Source organism: Coregonus lavaretus (genome assembly GCF_964263955.1).
Source record: "Coregonus lavaretus genome assembly, chromosome: 2".
In the NCBI taxonomy this organism is placed as follows: Eukaryota; Metazoa; Chordata; class Actinopteri; order Salmoniformes; family Salmonidae; genus Coregonus; species Coregonus lavaretus.
The window spans coordinates 40249304-40267128 of NC_139989.1; the positions used below are offsets into that span (position 1 = coordinate 40249304).

General features: G+C 43.7%; 2 protein-coding genes across 3 annotated transcripts; one reads left to right on the forward strand and one right to left on the reverse strand.

The window, feature by feature from the left end:
* Positions 1-360: 360 nt before the first annotated feature.
* On the reverse strand, positions 361-8473 carry LOC311147732 (ADP-ribosylation factor 2). 2 transcript variants are annotated; one of them, XM_084184502.1, is made up of 5 exons: positions 8195-8473; positions 2707-2864; positions 1888-1998; positions 1634-1758; positions 361-1101 (listed from the first exon to the last, which is right to left on the reverse strand). In XM_084184502.1, the coding sequence occupies exons 2-5, from the start codon at positions 2852-2854 to the stop codon at positions 940-942; spliced, it is 546 nt and encodes a 181-aa protein (XP_084040628.1). In that variant the 5' UTR covers positions 2855-2864; positions 8195-8473; the 3' UTR covers positions 361-939. The 2 variants fall into 2 exon arrangements, with proteins under 2 accessions (XP_084040628.1, XP_084040627.1); XM_084184501.1 differs by having other exon boundaries at positions 7736-8279.
* A 2122-nt stretch (positions 8474-10595) lies between these two features.
* Positions 10596-16840, forward strand: LOC311142881 (protein Wnt-9b-like; the record flags this gene model as incomplete). Its single annotated transcript, XM_084178587.1, has 4 exons — positions 10596-10681; positions 11741-11994; positions 12832-13097; positions 14667-16840. The coding sequence occupies 4 exons, from the start codon at positions 10596-10598 to the stop codon at positions 15126-15128; spliced, it is 1068 nt and encodes a 355-aa protein (XP_084034713.1). The 3' UTR covers positions 15129-16840.
* Between the last annotated feature and the right edge of the window lie 985 nt (positions 16841-17825).

Here is a 17825-nt window from a genome sequence, read left to right on the forward strand (position 1 = left end):
TTTACATGGAGACAGCATGTAAAGTCAGTCTCCATTCTAATAAACCGAAAACAATAGTATCAACTCATTTCAGTCAGTAATGCCTACCAAACAGCTGACCCTAAAGTCCTGCAGGTCTTATCAAGCACCACCGTCGTTCAGACTAAGGTGGATACGCTTCTCAACAACAAAACCGAGTGGACGAGGGGCATGGTGACATCACTAATATGTCGTGCTTCAATTGAGGTTTCTGAGGGTTAGGAGAGGGACTGAATGCTAGCTAATAATTTATTAGCTAGTGTTCACAAGACAGCCTGAACTACGCAGTTGGGCATACTAGAACAAAACAGCATGATTTCCCAAATAAAGCAAAGAAGGATCTAGGATGGAAAAGCTCTTTTATTTGTCTTTTTTTCCAACCTGATACAGGTTACATAGAGATGTATTTCATGGTGTGGGGTCTCAAACCAACAGTTTAACAAGAGTCTTACAGATCGCAACACTAGTGGATGTAAAATCAACGTTTTTTGTTTTTAAACTATAAACTTTATTCATTTTTCAGATTACACATAAGACTTAGCATCCTGGGTCTTTCTTTGCCTTGTGAAAACCAGGGTGTCTTAAGAGCCGCTGAGGGTGGGGCAGGAGGGGAGGGATGGGAGGAGGTGCTAGAGAGTTAGCCATGCTGTCATTTCCACAGGTGAGTGTGACTCTTTTGAAGGCACAGCAGGGCTGCTCCCACTCCCGGCTCACACACATGCACCCACACATACACATTAAGAACCACCCAAACACTTGCAGTCACACGCATATGCGGGGTAGCACTGGTCAAAGCCCCAATGGTTCGAGGAGATGGAGTGAGAGACGGGAGGAGAGAGAGGGGGCTGGGACCAGCGCTGTCGCCCATAACACACTGCGCAGACAAAGACGCAGACGGCAGACAGACGGTGGAATGGTGGATCATTTTGCGTTCTTCAGCTGGTTGGAGAGCCAGTCGAGGCCCTCGTAGAGACCGTCCCCGCTGGTAGCGCAGGTGGCCTGGATGTACCAGTTACGCTGGCGCAGGGAGTGCAGGCCCAGCTTGTCTGTGATCTCCGCTGCGTTCATAGCGTTGGGGAGGTCCTGAAGAGTGGAGAGATTGACAGAAAAGGGTTAACCCAGGAAAACATGCATCTGCAAAAGACCTTCACAAGCCATCTTAGTATAGAGGGAGTCCATTGTATGACCTTGAGTTTAACTACTAGTATCTGCAAACCATATGAATAACAATACTGTACTACCAATTCCAGATGCAGTTTACTAGTGATGCCTTGGGCTGCGTTAACACAGGCAGCCCAATTCTGATCTTTTGCCCAATTAGTGTCAAAATATCTGATCTGATTGGTCAAAAGACCAATTAGTGGAAAAATTATCAAAATTGGTCTGCCTGTGTAAACGCAATCTTAGTGTTGTGGGCTAACCTGTTTGTTAGATTCTCACTCTGCTCAGTGTAACATTTATTTTAAAGAATTTGATGCAAGGCTCATGCCAAGAACACTTGATTTAAGTGGCTCACATTTTACGCGTCAAGCTAAATTTACACGTCCATTGTAGCAGGTAAAAAACCTACTGTTTTCCCGATGCCCTAGTGTCTCTCCCCAGTTAGTCAGTTCACCTGTTTGTTAGCGAACACAAGCAGCACGGCGTCCCTCAGCTCGTCCTCAGCCAGCATCCTTGTCAGCTCCTCCCGCGCCTCGTTCACTCTCTCCCTATCATTACTGTCCACCACAAAGATCAGACCTGACAAGCAGAGGGAGAGAAAGGACGGAGGGTGAGGAAAATAGGAACATTTACCCGGGACAGTCCCAACTCAAAGTCAGAAAGAATGAAGATGGTGCCGAGGGGGTTCTGGTGACAGTGTCCACTCACCTTGGGTGTTCTGGAAGTAGTGCCGCCACAGAGGCCTGATCTTGTCCTGACCGCCCACATCCCACACAGTAAAGCTGATGTTCTTGTATTCTACAGTCTCAACGTTAAAACCTGTGGACAGAGAGCAAGCGAGAGAATTGGAGCATGGGAAAGATCAGTTACGTCAGCGACCTAAGACACTAACATTCCAAGAAGCTGTGTGAGAGGAGATATCAGCAATCCCAAACAGGCAATCTAAGTCACTCCCTTAACATCATAAATGTAGGCATGAAATGTCTTTGCCTGAATACTGCTGGTATATTTGAAGAAAATATGCAAAGTGAATGAACATTACTGGAATATGAAATGTCATCAGCCTCGTGTAACATTCCTATAACGCAACATTTATTTATTTTTTATTTTTGGGGGGGGGGGGGGGGGGGGCTGTAAAGCTCTGCAGCTGATGTAGGTAGGCTACACGGGGCGCGACCCACTTCTCCTAAAGAAATCTATGTACAGGCTGACTATTGGTCTTAACAGGGCCCCACTCTCATTACTTCAGAGCCCGAGGGCAGTTTACGGCAGCTACTCTAGGTTTGTGGGTAGTGATCAGGGCTAGGATGAGGAGGAGATGGGGACAGAGGGAGTACATGGCTGTACTTATATGAGATTCATTTCCACTCCCCTACAACTAAACAAAAAGGAGCCTAGACAGCATGAAAACACAATCTGGACCAAGGAATTGGAGGAGCTATAGGGAGCATTTCAGGGGGGCTTTGTTTCTGGGAGGAGTGTGTGACGAGAGAGGTAAGGTGGATAAGTCTAGGCTAGGCTACTCACCGATGGTAGGGATTGTGGTGACGATCTCTCCCAGTTTGAGCTTGTATAGGATGGTGGTCTTGCCGGCAGCATCCAGCCCCACCATCAGAATCCTCATCTCTTTTTTACCAAAGAGATTCTTAAACAGGCCTGCAAACATGTTCCCCATCTTGGCTAATCTGGAGGAAGGGAGACAGAAAAAAAACGGTTAGGCTAGTAGTCGTACAACATTAATTGCGCCTAACACCAGGCTAAACCGGCCGCGTGTGTGTGCGTCCACATGTGTTCGGTAACACAAATGCTCGCTGACGCATGTGAGCAGTTTGGATGAAATAATTGATTAACATGTCAACTTTAAAATATTCTGCACAGCTCCCGCATGCAATGTGGGTGGTGTGGGATCGGTGTAAAACCAGAATTTTTTTATTAACCAATTTATAAATGTAAATACAGATTCCCATCCTTGGTAATTTCATAAAGATTTTTGACCTGTGAGGGTAATAATGTCAGGGTAAACTTCCTTATCTCTGATAAAGGGCAACCATATTAGAGTGTAAATTCATGAGGGGGAGAAAAAGTGCTGAGAAATGCATTCAGTCCCTGTCTGTGTTTATTTTGCGTCTTAACAATGGGCCCTCACAGCGGCGCCTCTGGGTCTCACACACCACACACGAGCAGGACTTTGCTGATGGGGCTGCAGGTCAGTGTTGTTCTGAGTGGCAGGCAACTGTTTACTCATAGCCAGGAGCAGAGAAGTGGATCACATGACTGGCAGAGCACAGACCAGAGACATGATCCAGGGTTAGAGACTGGTTACAACATAGCTCCACCTGAACACCTATTGCCCAACACCCACCAGGCAAGAACACAAAAAGGCTCTGTAACATCATCCACAACGATTAGAATATAATAGCCCAGTCAGTCCCAAATAGTAGACATAGAACTAATTCATGTTTTTTTTATATAACTTTCTCACTGTTGAAATGTGTTTCAAAATGTACACAGGTCTTTCCACCAATTTGGTGCCTTTTGAGAAGTGTAACTTATCAAAAGTTTTTTGACTTTCATATAATTCTAACATTCTATCATAAAGATGTTCAACTTCATGAAATACACATTTTCCCATCGAAAAAAGTATTACTATATTAAGTGCCAAATGAAGTAACAAGGTTGATTTCTTCTTAAATCAGCCATAAATCCACTTGTGACAGGGAAACTGTCACAAAAACGTGTGTGCAACAGGGAGTGGCAATTGAATGCAAGCTTCACACAAAAAAATTACTTGTTACAACATTTCTAGTCTATGGGTTACCGGGCTGACATGTTATGCTCAACCCGCTCAGTTTTCCACCACAATATTGCCAAAAAGAGTAGAACCAGCTCACCTGCTTTTACTCTATGATTTGATTTTTAGATGTTCAAAGTTAATTTGGGAGAAAAAAAATTTGTAAAGACAGTGTCACCATATTAAAACGAGAGTTCAGTTCACATAACAGTGTTGAGGGACAGACATAGTGGGTAGAACAAGTATTTGATACACTGCCGATTTTGCAGGTTTTCCTACTTACAAAGCATGTAGAGGTCTGTAATTTTTATCATAGGTACACTTCAACTGTGAGAGACGGAATCTAAAACAAAGATCCAGAAAATCACATTGTATGATTTTTAAGTAATTAATTTGCATTTTATTGCATGACATAAGTATTTGATCACCTACCAACCAGTAAGAATTCATGCTCTCACAGACCTGTTAGTTTTTTTTTAAGAAGCCCTCCTGTTCTCCACTCATTACCTGTATTAACTGCACCTGTTTGAACTCGTTACCTGTATAAAAGACACCTGTCCACACAATCAAACAGACTCCAACCTCTCCACAATGGCCAAGACCAGAGAGCTGTGTAAGGACATCAGGGATAAAATTGTAGACCTGCACAAGGCTGGGATGGGCTACAGGACAATAGGCAAGCAGCTTGGTGAGAAGGCAACAACTATTGGCGCAATTATTAAAAAATGGAAGAAGTTCAAGATGACGGCAATCACCCTCGGTCTGGGGCTCCATGCAAGATCTCACCTCGTGGGGCATCAACGATCATGAGGAAGGTGAGGGATCAGCCCAGAACTACACGGCAGGACCTGGTCAATGACCTGAAGAGAGCTGGGACCACAGTCTCAAAGAAAACCTTAGTAACACACTACGCCGTCATGGATTAAAATCCTGCTGAATTTTGGAACTTTGGCAGATTGATTGAATTCTCCATGTGGTTTATAATATTAAATGGCACCGCATTTAATATAACATGCTTTTAAAATCCAATATTGGTGCACAATTTCTACTTAAAATATCAAAGGGATGCAATAGGCACTCTTTTCGTGGAACGACCCACAAACATATCAATTGTTGACTTTCATTTTGAATTAGGCATATTGATTGCAATAACAATCCTTCCTATTATTCAGTATGTTGCCAAGCACATCACAGAATCAAGTGATTTAAGACACGGCCTATGATGAAACAGGCTCACATCAGAAAAATAAGCTTCAAGGCTAGTTGTACCCTAAACACTATGACAAAAACAGATTCATATTTGAGACAAGTAAGCAGTCTTAATACAAAGTGGACAAGAGTAGGGGACAGTGGGACTGCAGTATAAACAACCCATTCAGGTGTTGTAGGTGAAACAATAAGAGCAGGCAGGCTGAGCTCAAGGAAAAGCACACAATGAGGCCAGTGATGTGGCGAATATAGGTCAGCGCTCAGAGGAAAGAGGAACCAGAGTACTAGAGGCTGGATATGGGACAGGTAACAACACAACTGTAAGCAGAGACACTGCTGAATTAACCAGGAGAGATACAGGGAAACAATGATCCTGTCACACCAAATAGGCTATTGAACACTCAAGTCTTTCTCCAAAGGACAATAATTACTTCTAAAATAATGGAAAATATTGCTACACAACTGATCTTGTGCAAAAACCCTCCCACTAACACATGCCTGTGAATGAAATGCATAAGATAACACCAACACAGTAGTATTACTATTAGACTCCTTCAAGACAATTGTGTGGCAAATGGTAGACTAATTAACATAATTCATAACGGCATTCTTCAGTGGAAACATGCCAAATCCATTTAAATATGACACACGCCCTGGCAGCTCTGAAATCCACTATACAACGACTGTAGGCAAACAAAAGCTAGGAGGGGTGTGATTTGAGTTTGAACATCATCAATACTGGCAGATGTCAGTTTCACAAAGTGCCTTCCTTGATTCAGAATGTGACAACTAATCTAGCCAATAGACATTCCACAGAGGGGAGTTTCATAACTAGAAAAGCTCATAGCTTGCAGATTTCTAACAATGACATCACAACAATGACTTGACAGCTCATTTGAATCAGGATTGTCCATCCTGTTCCTCAACTAAAGTAAAGAGGAAGTGCTCAAAATGCTTCATCCTCTGAGGAAACAGGAATTATGGGGGACGGGTATGGGAGGCCAGCAACAAGTCATCAGAGAGAAGTTAAGTGAACTTATCACAGTATGCATGTGATATAGGCTGCCTGAAGCGGAGTCTTTTTGGGGTGCATCGGCAGTCAGTGTTAAGGGGTTCTAACAGAGGTGTCAGTTACCAAAGGAGATGCTCATTAAAAATTCAGCAGAGCCAATGTGGATTAATAATTGACAGGCCAAACGACAAGGGGGTGGGGCATGTGATGTAAAGCCTACTACATACAGTACACTATGTGTAGCATAGCCTATTTCTTCAATTCATTCTTGAGCTGAAAAATCTATCAAACACACATCATCCCTATGACCTTCACTAGAATGCAAATGTGGGAGAGGGAGGGACTTTTCTCTTGTCCTGAAAAATCTTTGAAAACCATTATCTGCATCAGATGTATGTATGCACAGTTGAAGGCTGAGCTAGTGAGTCACATTAATATTGAGGTAAGACTAGGGGCATCGAGGAGGCTAATTTTCTGGTTGGACAGGCAAATAGTGGGCATTTTTCTGTTAAGTCCAGAAATGTTTTTCCATAAGGGAAAGTTGAAACGTCAGGCATGCTGGGGTTAACCTGTTCCACTGGTTGTTTGATCAGCCCCTCATCAGGACCTGAACAAAGGAGGGAAATTAGCAACTGCGATTCCTGGAGAACTCAATGTTTGAAAATAGAAATGTATGGAAGACAGAGACATGGGTGTCTAGACATGGGTCTCGCAGTCATAACACAAAGATGTGTGTAGCTATGTATGTATCTCTCTCACACACACTATTCTGCTTCAGTTGTCTGTCCATTAAAATTACTTGGGTCTAACATAAGGGTTTAGCTCGTTAGCTACATTAATTTGTAACTCACTAGCTAGTGACTAACCATGTGACCGCTTTAGTTTGAAGACACTGACAACAATTTACAAAACCAAATCTAACCATCCAATGCCAACAGCTACGCTAGCTAAAGCTTCCCAGCACAGCTTAGTTACCCAGCTAGAAGGCCGTGGAGACCACCACGTCCAAGTTACCTTACCATTTAACCCACAGGCTGGTTAACTACATTCATTTAGAGACGTGTTTAAAGTCGGTTAGCTAGTTAATAAGCGGCGGACGATCCAAATCTCAATCGACGTAAATTAACGTTACGCAGTCAGAAAATAGGCGTAGCTAGCCAGCTAGCTAACGTCAATTTTGCTAACGTCGTTAGCAAGTTAGCACAAGTAAGCGGCTCGACATAATGACTGTCAAAATAGGACGATGCAAAATGTCCAATCACAATGACCAGCGAATACTTACGGACACAATTTCAGAACGTTAACAGTTAGCTGAATAATGCTCTCGTGACTTTTACAGGTCGTGAGAATATGATGCCGGGCAAGCTAGCCTAGCTAGCTAATGATGGCAGATGATCCTCGCTTGAGTCTACGCAGGGGATTCGGTGTCAAAGTTTGCGGTCAAGCCAAAAGCAAATAAGCAATTGTTTACATTCCAGATACATGAAAATAAAGAAGACTAGAAATGACTTATCTTATATTGCTACATTGTACACATGTTTTACCTTTTAGTGGCGGTTTCTCGATCTTTCTTTTACGCTCCTATTCACCGCTAACAACAAAATGGCGTCTTTCACAAGTGTCAAGAAAGCCGCGTCATGGACGTTGCACATCGTAAGATCTTCACCAATCATGTTATCTATGCAAGTCACAAAAACCCACCTTGCCGTGCTACGGACCAATCGATGCACAACATTTAATGTTGAGGGCGGAGATTTACAAAAAACCCTCCTCCAGTTTGCCCTACAAACTGAAAGACCAGTCAAACTTCCCGTAGGATCAAGCATCCCCGCCTCATGTTTCCTGCTAATTCAGTGTTGCCAATTTAACGACTTTGTCGCTATATTTAGCGAGTATTCAGACCCCTCTAGCGACACGTTTTCAAAAAAGAGACTAGCGACAAATCTAGCGACTTTTTCTGGTGTTATTGGAGACTCTGACGTGAAAGCACGTATCATTCTTACTCTTCTCAATGAGCAGCGGATGCTGCTGTGGTCCCCACCGCGTCCCAAAGCACGCACAGGCGGTCCAGTCCTCGCGCATCAGTCCCTCCCAATTGCAGTTGCAGGAGATGTTCACCACTCCGCGTCCAGACTGCAAATGAATCACGCATGCGGGAAGCCGCCGCTGGCTGATCCCGCCCTGGCTTACATTCAGGGCGGGATGTAAATGTAGGGTGTTTTTTACTCACTTTTTGTCTATCCCACGACGTTATTCCTCTCTCCTACAGCATCCATCACAATGACATGCACATGGCCAATTATGTAAATTATGTGATGACGTCATTTAGCGACTTTTAGGACAGCCAATAGCTACTTTCCTTACTGAGGAGTTGCTGCAAATGGAGACTGGAGAAATTTGCCACTGGCCCAACCCATTATCATTGGGGAGGATAGCAAATAAAACAAACCGGTTGCAATTGTTCAATCCAGAAGAAAATAAAACCTCAGGAAATTACAGGACCATGGGTGTGTATAGCCTTACATTGGATATGGCAAGCAAGTGCTGCCTTATATGCCTTATGGCTAGGCTACTTGCCTATAATGCCATAGAGATCATCCTCTCAATCAATAGGCAACAGCCTACAATTTACATTTCTGATCCAAGAATTCCAGCCTGTTTCAGTCATTCATCTTTTAAACAGCCTGAAAGAGTAAGAGCCAACACCATATAATTAGGAATTAGAATACTAATGAAGTAATTTAATGGGATATCTATGGCCAACACTGACATGCAAGGTCTACAATGACAGCTAGGTCTATATGGCCAACAGGTAACCTGGAGTTGGGGGGCCCCTGGAGGCAGGCAGAGGGGAGAAGTGGGTTGTGAGGTTCAAGGTGCATCAGGGTTCAAGCGTTCATCAAGGTTGTTGGGGGTCATTCAAAAGGCACACAATGTGTGTTGTTCATGTTAAATCCACTAGATGGGACCGTCTCTGTGCTGCGGTCATAATGTCCCAATAAGTCAAAGCAAATCATTTCCATAAGTCAACCACTCTGAAATTATATGCATAGCCCTAGGCCTATGAGAGTGCAATATCATCAGGTGGAAGTTTGTCCACCTTTCATGTGTTTGTGCTCATGGTTATCTAATTTAGCTGGTTGTCCGGTTCCCACAGTTACGCAGGTGCCACACTGAGCAGACAACTAGATATTTGATTACCCATTCATCCACATGGTGATTGTAAACCAGAGTTGTTGTTGTTGTTACTGTTGGACATGAAGTGAATAAAATTGATTTTATATGAAAATGTTCTATGGACTGAGACATCACGGGTGGTAGGCAGCTATATCTACAGGTGTCATGAAGCACAGAATATCCAATAATTAGGGGGGTATAAGCCTTGAGATGCATTACATTTTTAAAAAAGCTTATTGTTGATGTTTGTCTATGTGTTGTTATACAGTAATGTCTTATTCACTGTGACTAGGCAGTGGGCAGAGGGCATACCACTTGTTATTAGTTTGTGTGTTGAGGAGGGCTGTCTGTCCCACAATGTGTTGCTTCTCCCTGCAGGTGTTTGGTCAAGTGCCCACGTTAGTATAAATATATTACAAAATAAAGAGGTAATCCATTTGAGTACAAAAATATATTTATAGACGTTTTTTCCCTGCTGGTATGAAACAGTAAGTAAGAATCAAAGAAAAAGCACTGTTAGGTAGAGAAAATTAGATTGGAGGCTTGGTGGTTTGTATGACCAAAATTAAAATAGAGTTATCAAGAATGAGACAATAGTAAGCAAGTTATGGTGGAGAGCCAACTGTATAAAATGATTTTTTGCCTAGTAGATGTTATGTAATCCTATGCCTATAATCCAAGATCCATGATCCATTTTAGCTATAACAAGTGTATCTGCATGTTTCTATTTGTAGGTTATGTCTACCTTCTCAGCCAGCCACAGACCTTCTTAAAGGAGCACACTTGGTTATTGGCATTCTATAGCCAGCCACATCCTATAGCCTATAGTTATTCTGGTATATGCCCATACACTTGACACTGGTGTATCCACCATAAACATGGCACAGTAGATCTGTCAGTGGGTAGAATGAAAATGCACCAGCACGTTTGAATATGAGGCACGATAATGACAAAACCCAGACAAATGCTCATCACAGCCAGGTAGACATCCTACCTGTCATTTCCATCTAAGTGGGTGGCGTTTCAATGGTTGGGGCGGGGCGGTTAGGGAGTCCAATGGGCGTGTGGCGCGATGATGCGCTCCCCAGAGGCCTTGCCTCCCTTGGGATCGCGCCTGCCGCAGTGGACCGAAGTTTGTGTTGGCCACTTAGGAGGTGAGCCTGCCAGACGGCACAGACTTTCCCAGTGCAGAATCAGCGAGATGAAGAGCAGCGTCGACCCGTCATCATGTGCTCTAGGCTCCCAAGGACCGCCTGCCTACTGCGACTCATTGCGATCTGCATCCTCCTCTCGCACACTGCAGCATATTTTGGGTCAGCCACAACTCTTTTACTGTAATGTCTCTGCAGTTTTATTGTATTTTCCTTGCTTCTAACATACACAGCAGATCGATGTCGGTAGGAAATAATGCATGTGATGCGATGTACATAGCCTGCCTATATGATGGAAGCCCAGCGTTCCAAGACTATCGTGCGCAATTACGCACGAGACCTTAATGTAGGACTGTAGCTGTCGACTTGTTTGGATGTTCAAGTCCACAGAGATGATTTATGTTTGCATTTTTCTGGTATCTAAAAGTAAACAAAGTAGGCTAGTTTCCCAGGCTATATGACCATTTAAAAAATAGGCCTACAGCCTTATAATACCACTACATATTATGATAATATTATTGATTATTATTAATTTGCAAAATAAGTCTCAGAGCAGAATATTTGAATATTGAACATAGCCTTTGAATAATATATGACTTGCTGTGAGTGTGAGTGGTTTCTCACTGTTTCCTGACCTCTCGAGTTTGGCACCACCTCAATTCTCTCACTTTTTGGCAAAAGCCAAAATGTGTATGAGGGAGCTAACTTGCATGCATAAACAGATTTGTACTCATATTTTATTTTAAAATTAGAATGCTACACTCAGATTCCTTTTTTAGCATTATTGTGTGGTTTTATTGGGCGCATGTGGGTAGGACAGACGAAGTCAAATAAAGGCCGATTTGTGCGTAATTTTACTTTGGAACCAAATTCAGACATTTTGATATGATTTACTACGTTTATACTTAATTGCGCGTAGTCCTATGTGTAGTGTGTTGTTAAAAACGTGTACAGTCAGCAAAAACTATACATATTGTTTAAATGTATAGGCTATGGCTCTATAAACAAAATGTAATTATTTTGGACATGTTATAGAAATTAGTCTCGAACAACATGTTTTCTTTATTTTCAGGACCACCATAACGTTGGGTATTATTTATAGGTCTACATGTTTATATTCTCTTGACAAGACAATTTATATGACATTTTCCTTTTGAATTTGGTAACGTCAGTGATAACTGCTATACTGCACTGAATGTATACATTTGTCTCCTTTGAAAGGCTGACAGGCCGAGAGCCCTTGGTCTTTTTGCCTGCGCCGTTCTCCAATGAACCTCCAACGGGAAAAGCTCACCTGAAACAATACGAGCAGATGACACTGACCCGTAGGCAGAAACGACTGTGTCGCCGCGAGCCGGGTTTGGCGGAGACGCTGCGTGAATCAGTGCGCCTCAGCCTCTTGGAGTGCCGCTATCAATTCCGGAACGAGCGCTGGAACTGTAGCTTGGACGGCCGCGGGAGTCTTCTGAAAAGAGGTGCAATAATATGTCATCAATTCATAGAGTTGTATGTATTTACACACAGAGAGATATGAGGGAAAGATTTCCATCTGGAGGGACGCATCATGGGAAGCATGTAAACATGTAGGACTAATAGCCTAGACTGCTGTTGTGTTGTGAATATTTTAAGTATCAAATTACTACTTGATGATGCAAAGGATTTCTCAAGTGCAATAATGCAATTGATTGAAAATGGAAGAATATTGAATTGATAAATTGACAGCTGTGGAGTAGGTGAGTGATCTCAAAATAAAGAGCCAGGCTAAACTTTATAGCCTACTAAAACAAATAAGTCAGCGGCTAACGCGCCACCCCTTATAAAATATGGGTATGCTATCAGCACGAAGGGCCAAGTTAATTAAGGGCTAGAAAGCCAAAAGCCCGGTGCGGCGGAGCCTACGGGGGCCCAGTGGTTATTTTTATCTCGGAAAAGCGCCCAGTTCCCAGAGGAAAAGGGCGGCGTGATTACTCACTTTCATCTGGCGAAAAAAATCCTTCCTAGTCAAAATAATAATTAATTGGATCAAAATACACCATAGCAATGTCTCTGGGCTAAGCAAATAACAGTGCGAAACTAAACCACCGGGAACGGTCAGCAGAGGAATCATGACTCAACTCTTTAAATGGAACACTGGAGTAGAAACATGGGAGTAGAATGTAACCTAAATATTTATCTCATGAGCTTGGATGATAGTCTAGTCTTTGCATGTCTGGGCCTAGCCAATTTACAAGGAGTAAACGAAATTTAAAAAATTGTTTAAAAAAAAATATGGTAGCCTATTATTAATTGTTGATGTCATTTGTCTATTCCAGGCTTCAAGGAGACGGCCTTTCTTCTTGCGGTGTCTTCTGCGGCATTGTCCCACGCGCTAGCAAAGGCTTGCAGCTCAGGCAGAATGGAGAGGTGCACATGCGATGACTCCCCAGGAATACAGCATCGCGAGGCATGGCAGTGGGGGGTCTGCGGTGACAACTTGAAATACAGCACCAAATTTCTCAAGAAGTTCTTGGGCCAGAAGAGGGTCAGCAAAGACCTGAGGGCGCAGATCGACTCCCACAACATTAACGTTGGAATCCGGGTGAGTGAGTGTTGACGTGTGGATAAGCTCAAGCAAAACAACAAGAAGCCCATTAAGCAATTGTGAGTGACACTATTGTGGCTTAAGTACATTTATTTCAAAAGAGAAAGGTATAAGCCTATGCCAGTAGTGAGTAGTTTCCTCCCAAGCTCAGGAGGGCATCATAAACATTTTAGCCAATAACAGCTCCATTTTAGATCCACCAGCAGAAGACAACCCCAACACTGCTTATCATACAATGCACTCTTCCAACCGAGGCGGCAGGGACTGTGTGACTTCACCATGTCTCGCCCTGACTCCTCGCCCATATATCTCATCCAGTGCCAGTAGTCCACTCCCCCTGCATGGTGTCTCCCTTCCAGTAGCCCTGGTGGATAGATAGCTGGTGGAGGCAGCTAGTAACAGGGATAGGAGACAGACTGCTGTCAGATCCCTGGAGCCAGGTGTTCCTAGGCAGGCATGATAAAGCTTGCTGTGCGGGTCCACAGAAAATTAAAGGTCTCCCGTCAGAGAGAACGATTATAATTGTGGCCTCTTTTAATATACGAGCGAGCATTTTTTCCACATACTGTATGGCGCTGAACTGTGCTCCTCTCCATAAATCCACATAATGTTCATACGGTAACCACTATGTGTGTGTTTGTGTGTGTAGCTTAGAAACAGCCAGCCCCAAGGCTCTTCCCATTTACCTTTCACCTGAGGCAGCAGACCCTTCAGAGAAGGAGAGAGAGAAAGAGGGAGAGAGAAAAACAACAGGATGACCTGAAGTAGTCTATCTTATCTTATCTTTATTGAGTTTGGTGTTTTCCTCACCTTCCACCTATACGGCTCAGTAGAGACCAGGAGGTGGCTGGTTTCCCCCCCCCCCCAACCCTTATCCCTCAGTAATGTTTTGAGATGCCCCTGAGGGGTTCATACCTGTGTAGGGCGGAACGCGGCAGAACTCTTCAACCCTGAAGTAGCCCCTGGGTCTCCCCCCTCCCCGTAAGGATGACCCCCATGCCACATGACCTGTCTCTGGCCCCCACCCAATTAGAGTCTCTCTGGCTGAGTGCCTCAGCACTGGTACCCCCACCCCACCCCTCACCACACCACCACCAAGCTCAGTGAACTTTTTAACGAAGGCAGGGTCCCATCCTTTGGCCACTAACCCAAACTCTCTCCCCATCTCACTGTTTAAGCTTTTTAAACTATTATCATCGTTTTCCGTGCATGCACACACAAAGAACAGGGTGGAGAGATTCTGCTGTCTGTGCTGCCTGTCTCTAACGCCTCAGGCTTCATAGGAGAGACAGGAGAGAAGCAGTGAAAAAGAGCTAGTTTCAACACATTGAAAAACCGAATCCGCAGGCTCTGTCTAAATGCGAGACGTCAGGTGAATGAAATACTGCATGCCGAACAGTCTCCCTAATCCATCATCTCAACCATTCGGACTGAGCTGAGCTAAAGGATGACTAGCCCCAGACCATCAGGCACCAAAGATAAGAGCCCAGCTAATGAATCAGACTGAAGAAACTGACATCTCACTCTCTTCCCCTCCCCCTCCTTTCCCCCCTCCTTCCCTTTCAGGCAGTGAAGAGTGGCCTGAAGACTACCTGTAAGTGTCACGGCGTCTCCGGTTCCTGTGCCGTGCGGACCTGCTGGAAGCAACTGTCCCCGTTCCACGACACTGGGCGGCTGCTCAAGTTCCGCTACGACACTGCCGTGCGTGTGCTGAGCGTCACCAACACGGCTACCGGGGAGACGGAGCTGGCGGGGCCGCGTCGCCACGGCCAGAGCCACCGCTCCACTGACCTGGTGTTCCTGGAGGAATCCCCCAGCTTCTGCAGGCAGTCACGCTACTCCCCCGGCACGGCCGGACGCTCCTGTGCCAAGGACACCAGCTGCCAGAGCCTGTGCTGCGGGCGCGGCTACAACACGGCCATGCACCTCACCACCCTCTCCTGCCACTGCCAGGTGCGCTGGTGCTGCCATGTAGAGTGTCAAACCTGTGTCAGGGAGGAGGAAGTGTACACCTGCAAAAATACCTGAAAAGGGGGAGAGATAGAGACAGAGAGAGAAAAAGATGGGGAGAGGAAAACGGCAACACACTGAGAGAACATTCAAAATGGCGGAACTAGAACTACTCAAAGACATTACTCTTGATAAATTGAAGGGTTTGACTTTTAAACATACCCTTACAGATGCCTGTTCTGAACTGAGAACTGTTTTGGGAAGCATGGAAATGGAACAAGGTCATAATGTTGTTGGTAGGTTGCCACTTGTTGGAATCGAACATGCGCTGTCTCCTCAAATGAGGCAGTATCAAGACCACTTTCTGCTTTGCTCCTATTGAATGCACTGAAATCACAGACCTTAAGTGAGAGGGAGAGGGTTGCCTTGTTGGACAGTTATGAGCAGGGAATGGGCTCTTCACAAGGTACTGGAATGGACAGTAGGTCACCATCATTATTTGGCGACATCATCTCTGTTGGAGCCCTGACAGTTCCATTGGTCCTGTCCTCTTGTCGGTCTGTTCCTTAGTCAGTTTGTCTAACTGCTACTATGCTGTAATGCTTATATCAAGATTTAGAGCATTTCCAAAGCCGCAGAAAATGCCAAAAAGGAATCTAGAGCCTCTTGACACCTGTCTCCCTGTCCGTCTGTCTGTCTCATTTGCTGTTTGCTTGTCTCTTTATTTGCTGTGAGAGCAGTCTAAGGGTTCATTCATTCGTAATAGAAAAATGAAGCACTTATGTTGGCTATGTTATGTATAGTACTTTACTCCTTTGCTTTAAGGTGAGAAACATATATGGGTCAATACTGATATCCACCACACACCTTAAAAAGTCCCATTGAATCACTGGATGTATGAACATGGAATGTTAGTACAGGTTGCCTATAATCATAGCTAGTTAGTATGTCTAGGGTTATTGTGTGGTAAAGTAGACCTGTTGTCTCTTGTGAGAATGTCTATGATAATACTACATGTTTTACATTGTTAATACAGTAAAGGAAGAATGCAAAGGAAATAGCACTCAAACAAAGGGAAACTCCAAACACTGTCCATAAAAAAGACTGTACAAAGTTCTTCCTTTGCTGACACTGTAAAGAACTCTGTTTTTTATTTATAAGTGGACATGTCTGCACGCACTGTGCTGTGCTTTCAAGTGTGTTCCCCTGACCAAATCAAACCGTTTTCTCTACAGTCTAATTCAGGCACATCTTTGTTCTCTAATGTCTTTGAAATGGCCCAATCATGCTGCTTGTTTTCTCAATTACCAATCAGAGAAAATAGCAGTATTTTACTCCGCCATTCCTCCAGCTCTCCACGCCAGACCTCTCTGTCTGTCCATGGGTTAGGGTTAAAGGTGCATGTCTGCCCCTAGGGCTTTTAGGCACCCATTTATGTTTAAAATATTTTACAATCTGTTCAGTTCCCTGTGCCAGTGTTTATTTTTTTGTTTATGCAGAGATATAGAGTTATGTACATGTATATAACTCATACCAGGCTCAAAGCATATTAGACAGTGGAATCGTATATATCTCTACCTCATCTGGTCTTTGGGCAATTATCATAATGATGTATTTGCCTTGCAAATACTTCCTTGTGTCTATCATGAAACTAAAGTCAAATTTTTAGATCAATGTACAATTCCTTTAAACTGGGTCATAGCTGTATAATGTAACAATATGATTTACATTGTGACATACTGTATATTCTTATTTAAAAGCAATAAAAATAAATGAGCATATACATTTGTAAAAAAAAAAAAAAAAAGTATCTATTTATAGTTACTATAAGTAATGATCACGCTTGTTACCTGTTACTATATTTTACTTTCTTGTCTTAAAATGAAGTATACATATGTATTGCCTTCCCTCATGGGAGCCTTTTGGCAGTAACTTTGCTTTCTTTCATCCTGATCAATTTCTGTCTCTCCCTTTCCCTATATCTCTGTATGTCTCTCTCTCTCTCTCACAAACACACACACACATCAATCACAGAATCAGTCACAGAAGCCACGGCCATACACCTGCCCTGAGCGCCACATGCGAGCAGTCTTTCTCTCCAGCAAAACCACTTCCTGATCGTGCTACCCTGCCCTTCTTTTCATCTGAAAGGACTGTGGTCTCAGAGCATCACTCTCAACCACCAACCGCCCAACACATACAGGGGGAGGAGAGCAGCACACATACAGGTGTTCTGCCTCTGGCACAACAGGCCAGCCATGATGACAACAATAATGATGATGATGATGATGTCAAAGATGATGATGCAGAAGTATGTTTCCTACAGAGTGATGTTTTTTGCCTTTGACCTCAATATACAGTGCGCCCCTCAAAAAGGGTAAAAGGTCATATCTAACGCTAATGATTAGACAGGAAATATTCATACCTGTGAGAGAAGGCTCTCTGCTGAGAACCAAATCACACAGAGGCTTATTGTTTGAGATATTGCTACATTTACAGTGTGTCGTGTCCCGGAGCTTTTGATGTTTATCTCTGATCACAGTGATTAGACATTAACATTCTCTGCTCTAACATAATGAGCTCTGCTCTATTAAAACATCCAACAGGCCACAGGTTGACATGAGCAGACTGCTGACTCATATAGGACCCCACCTAATGACTGTTTATCAGCATTTACCTTTATTACATATAATTGCTTACAATAAGAGGGGGTGGAGAGGGAGAGAGAGAGAAAGGACGGGAACGCAAGAACAAGAAAACGAGATGGAAGAATGT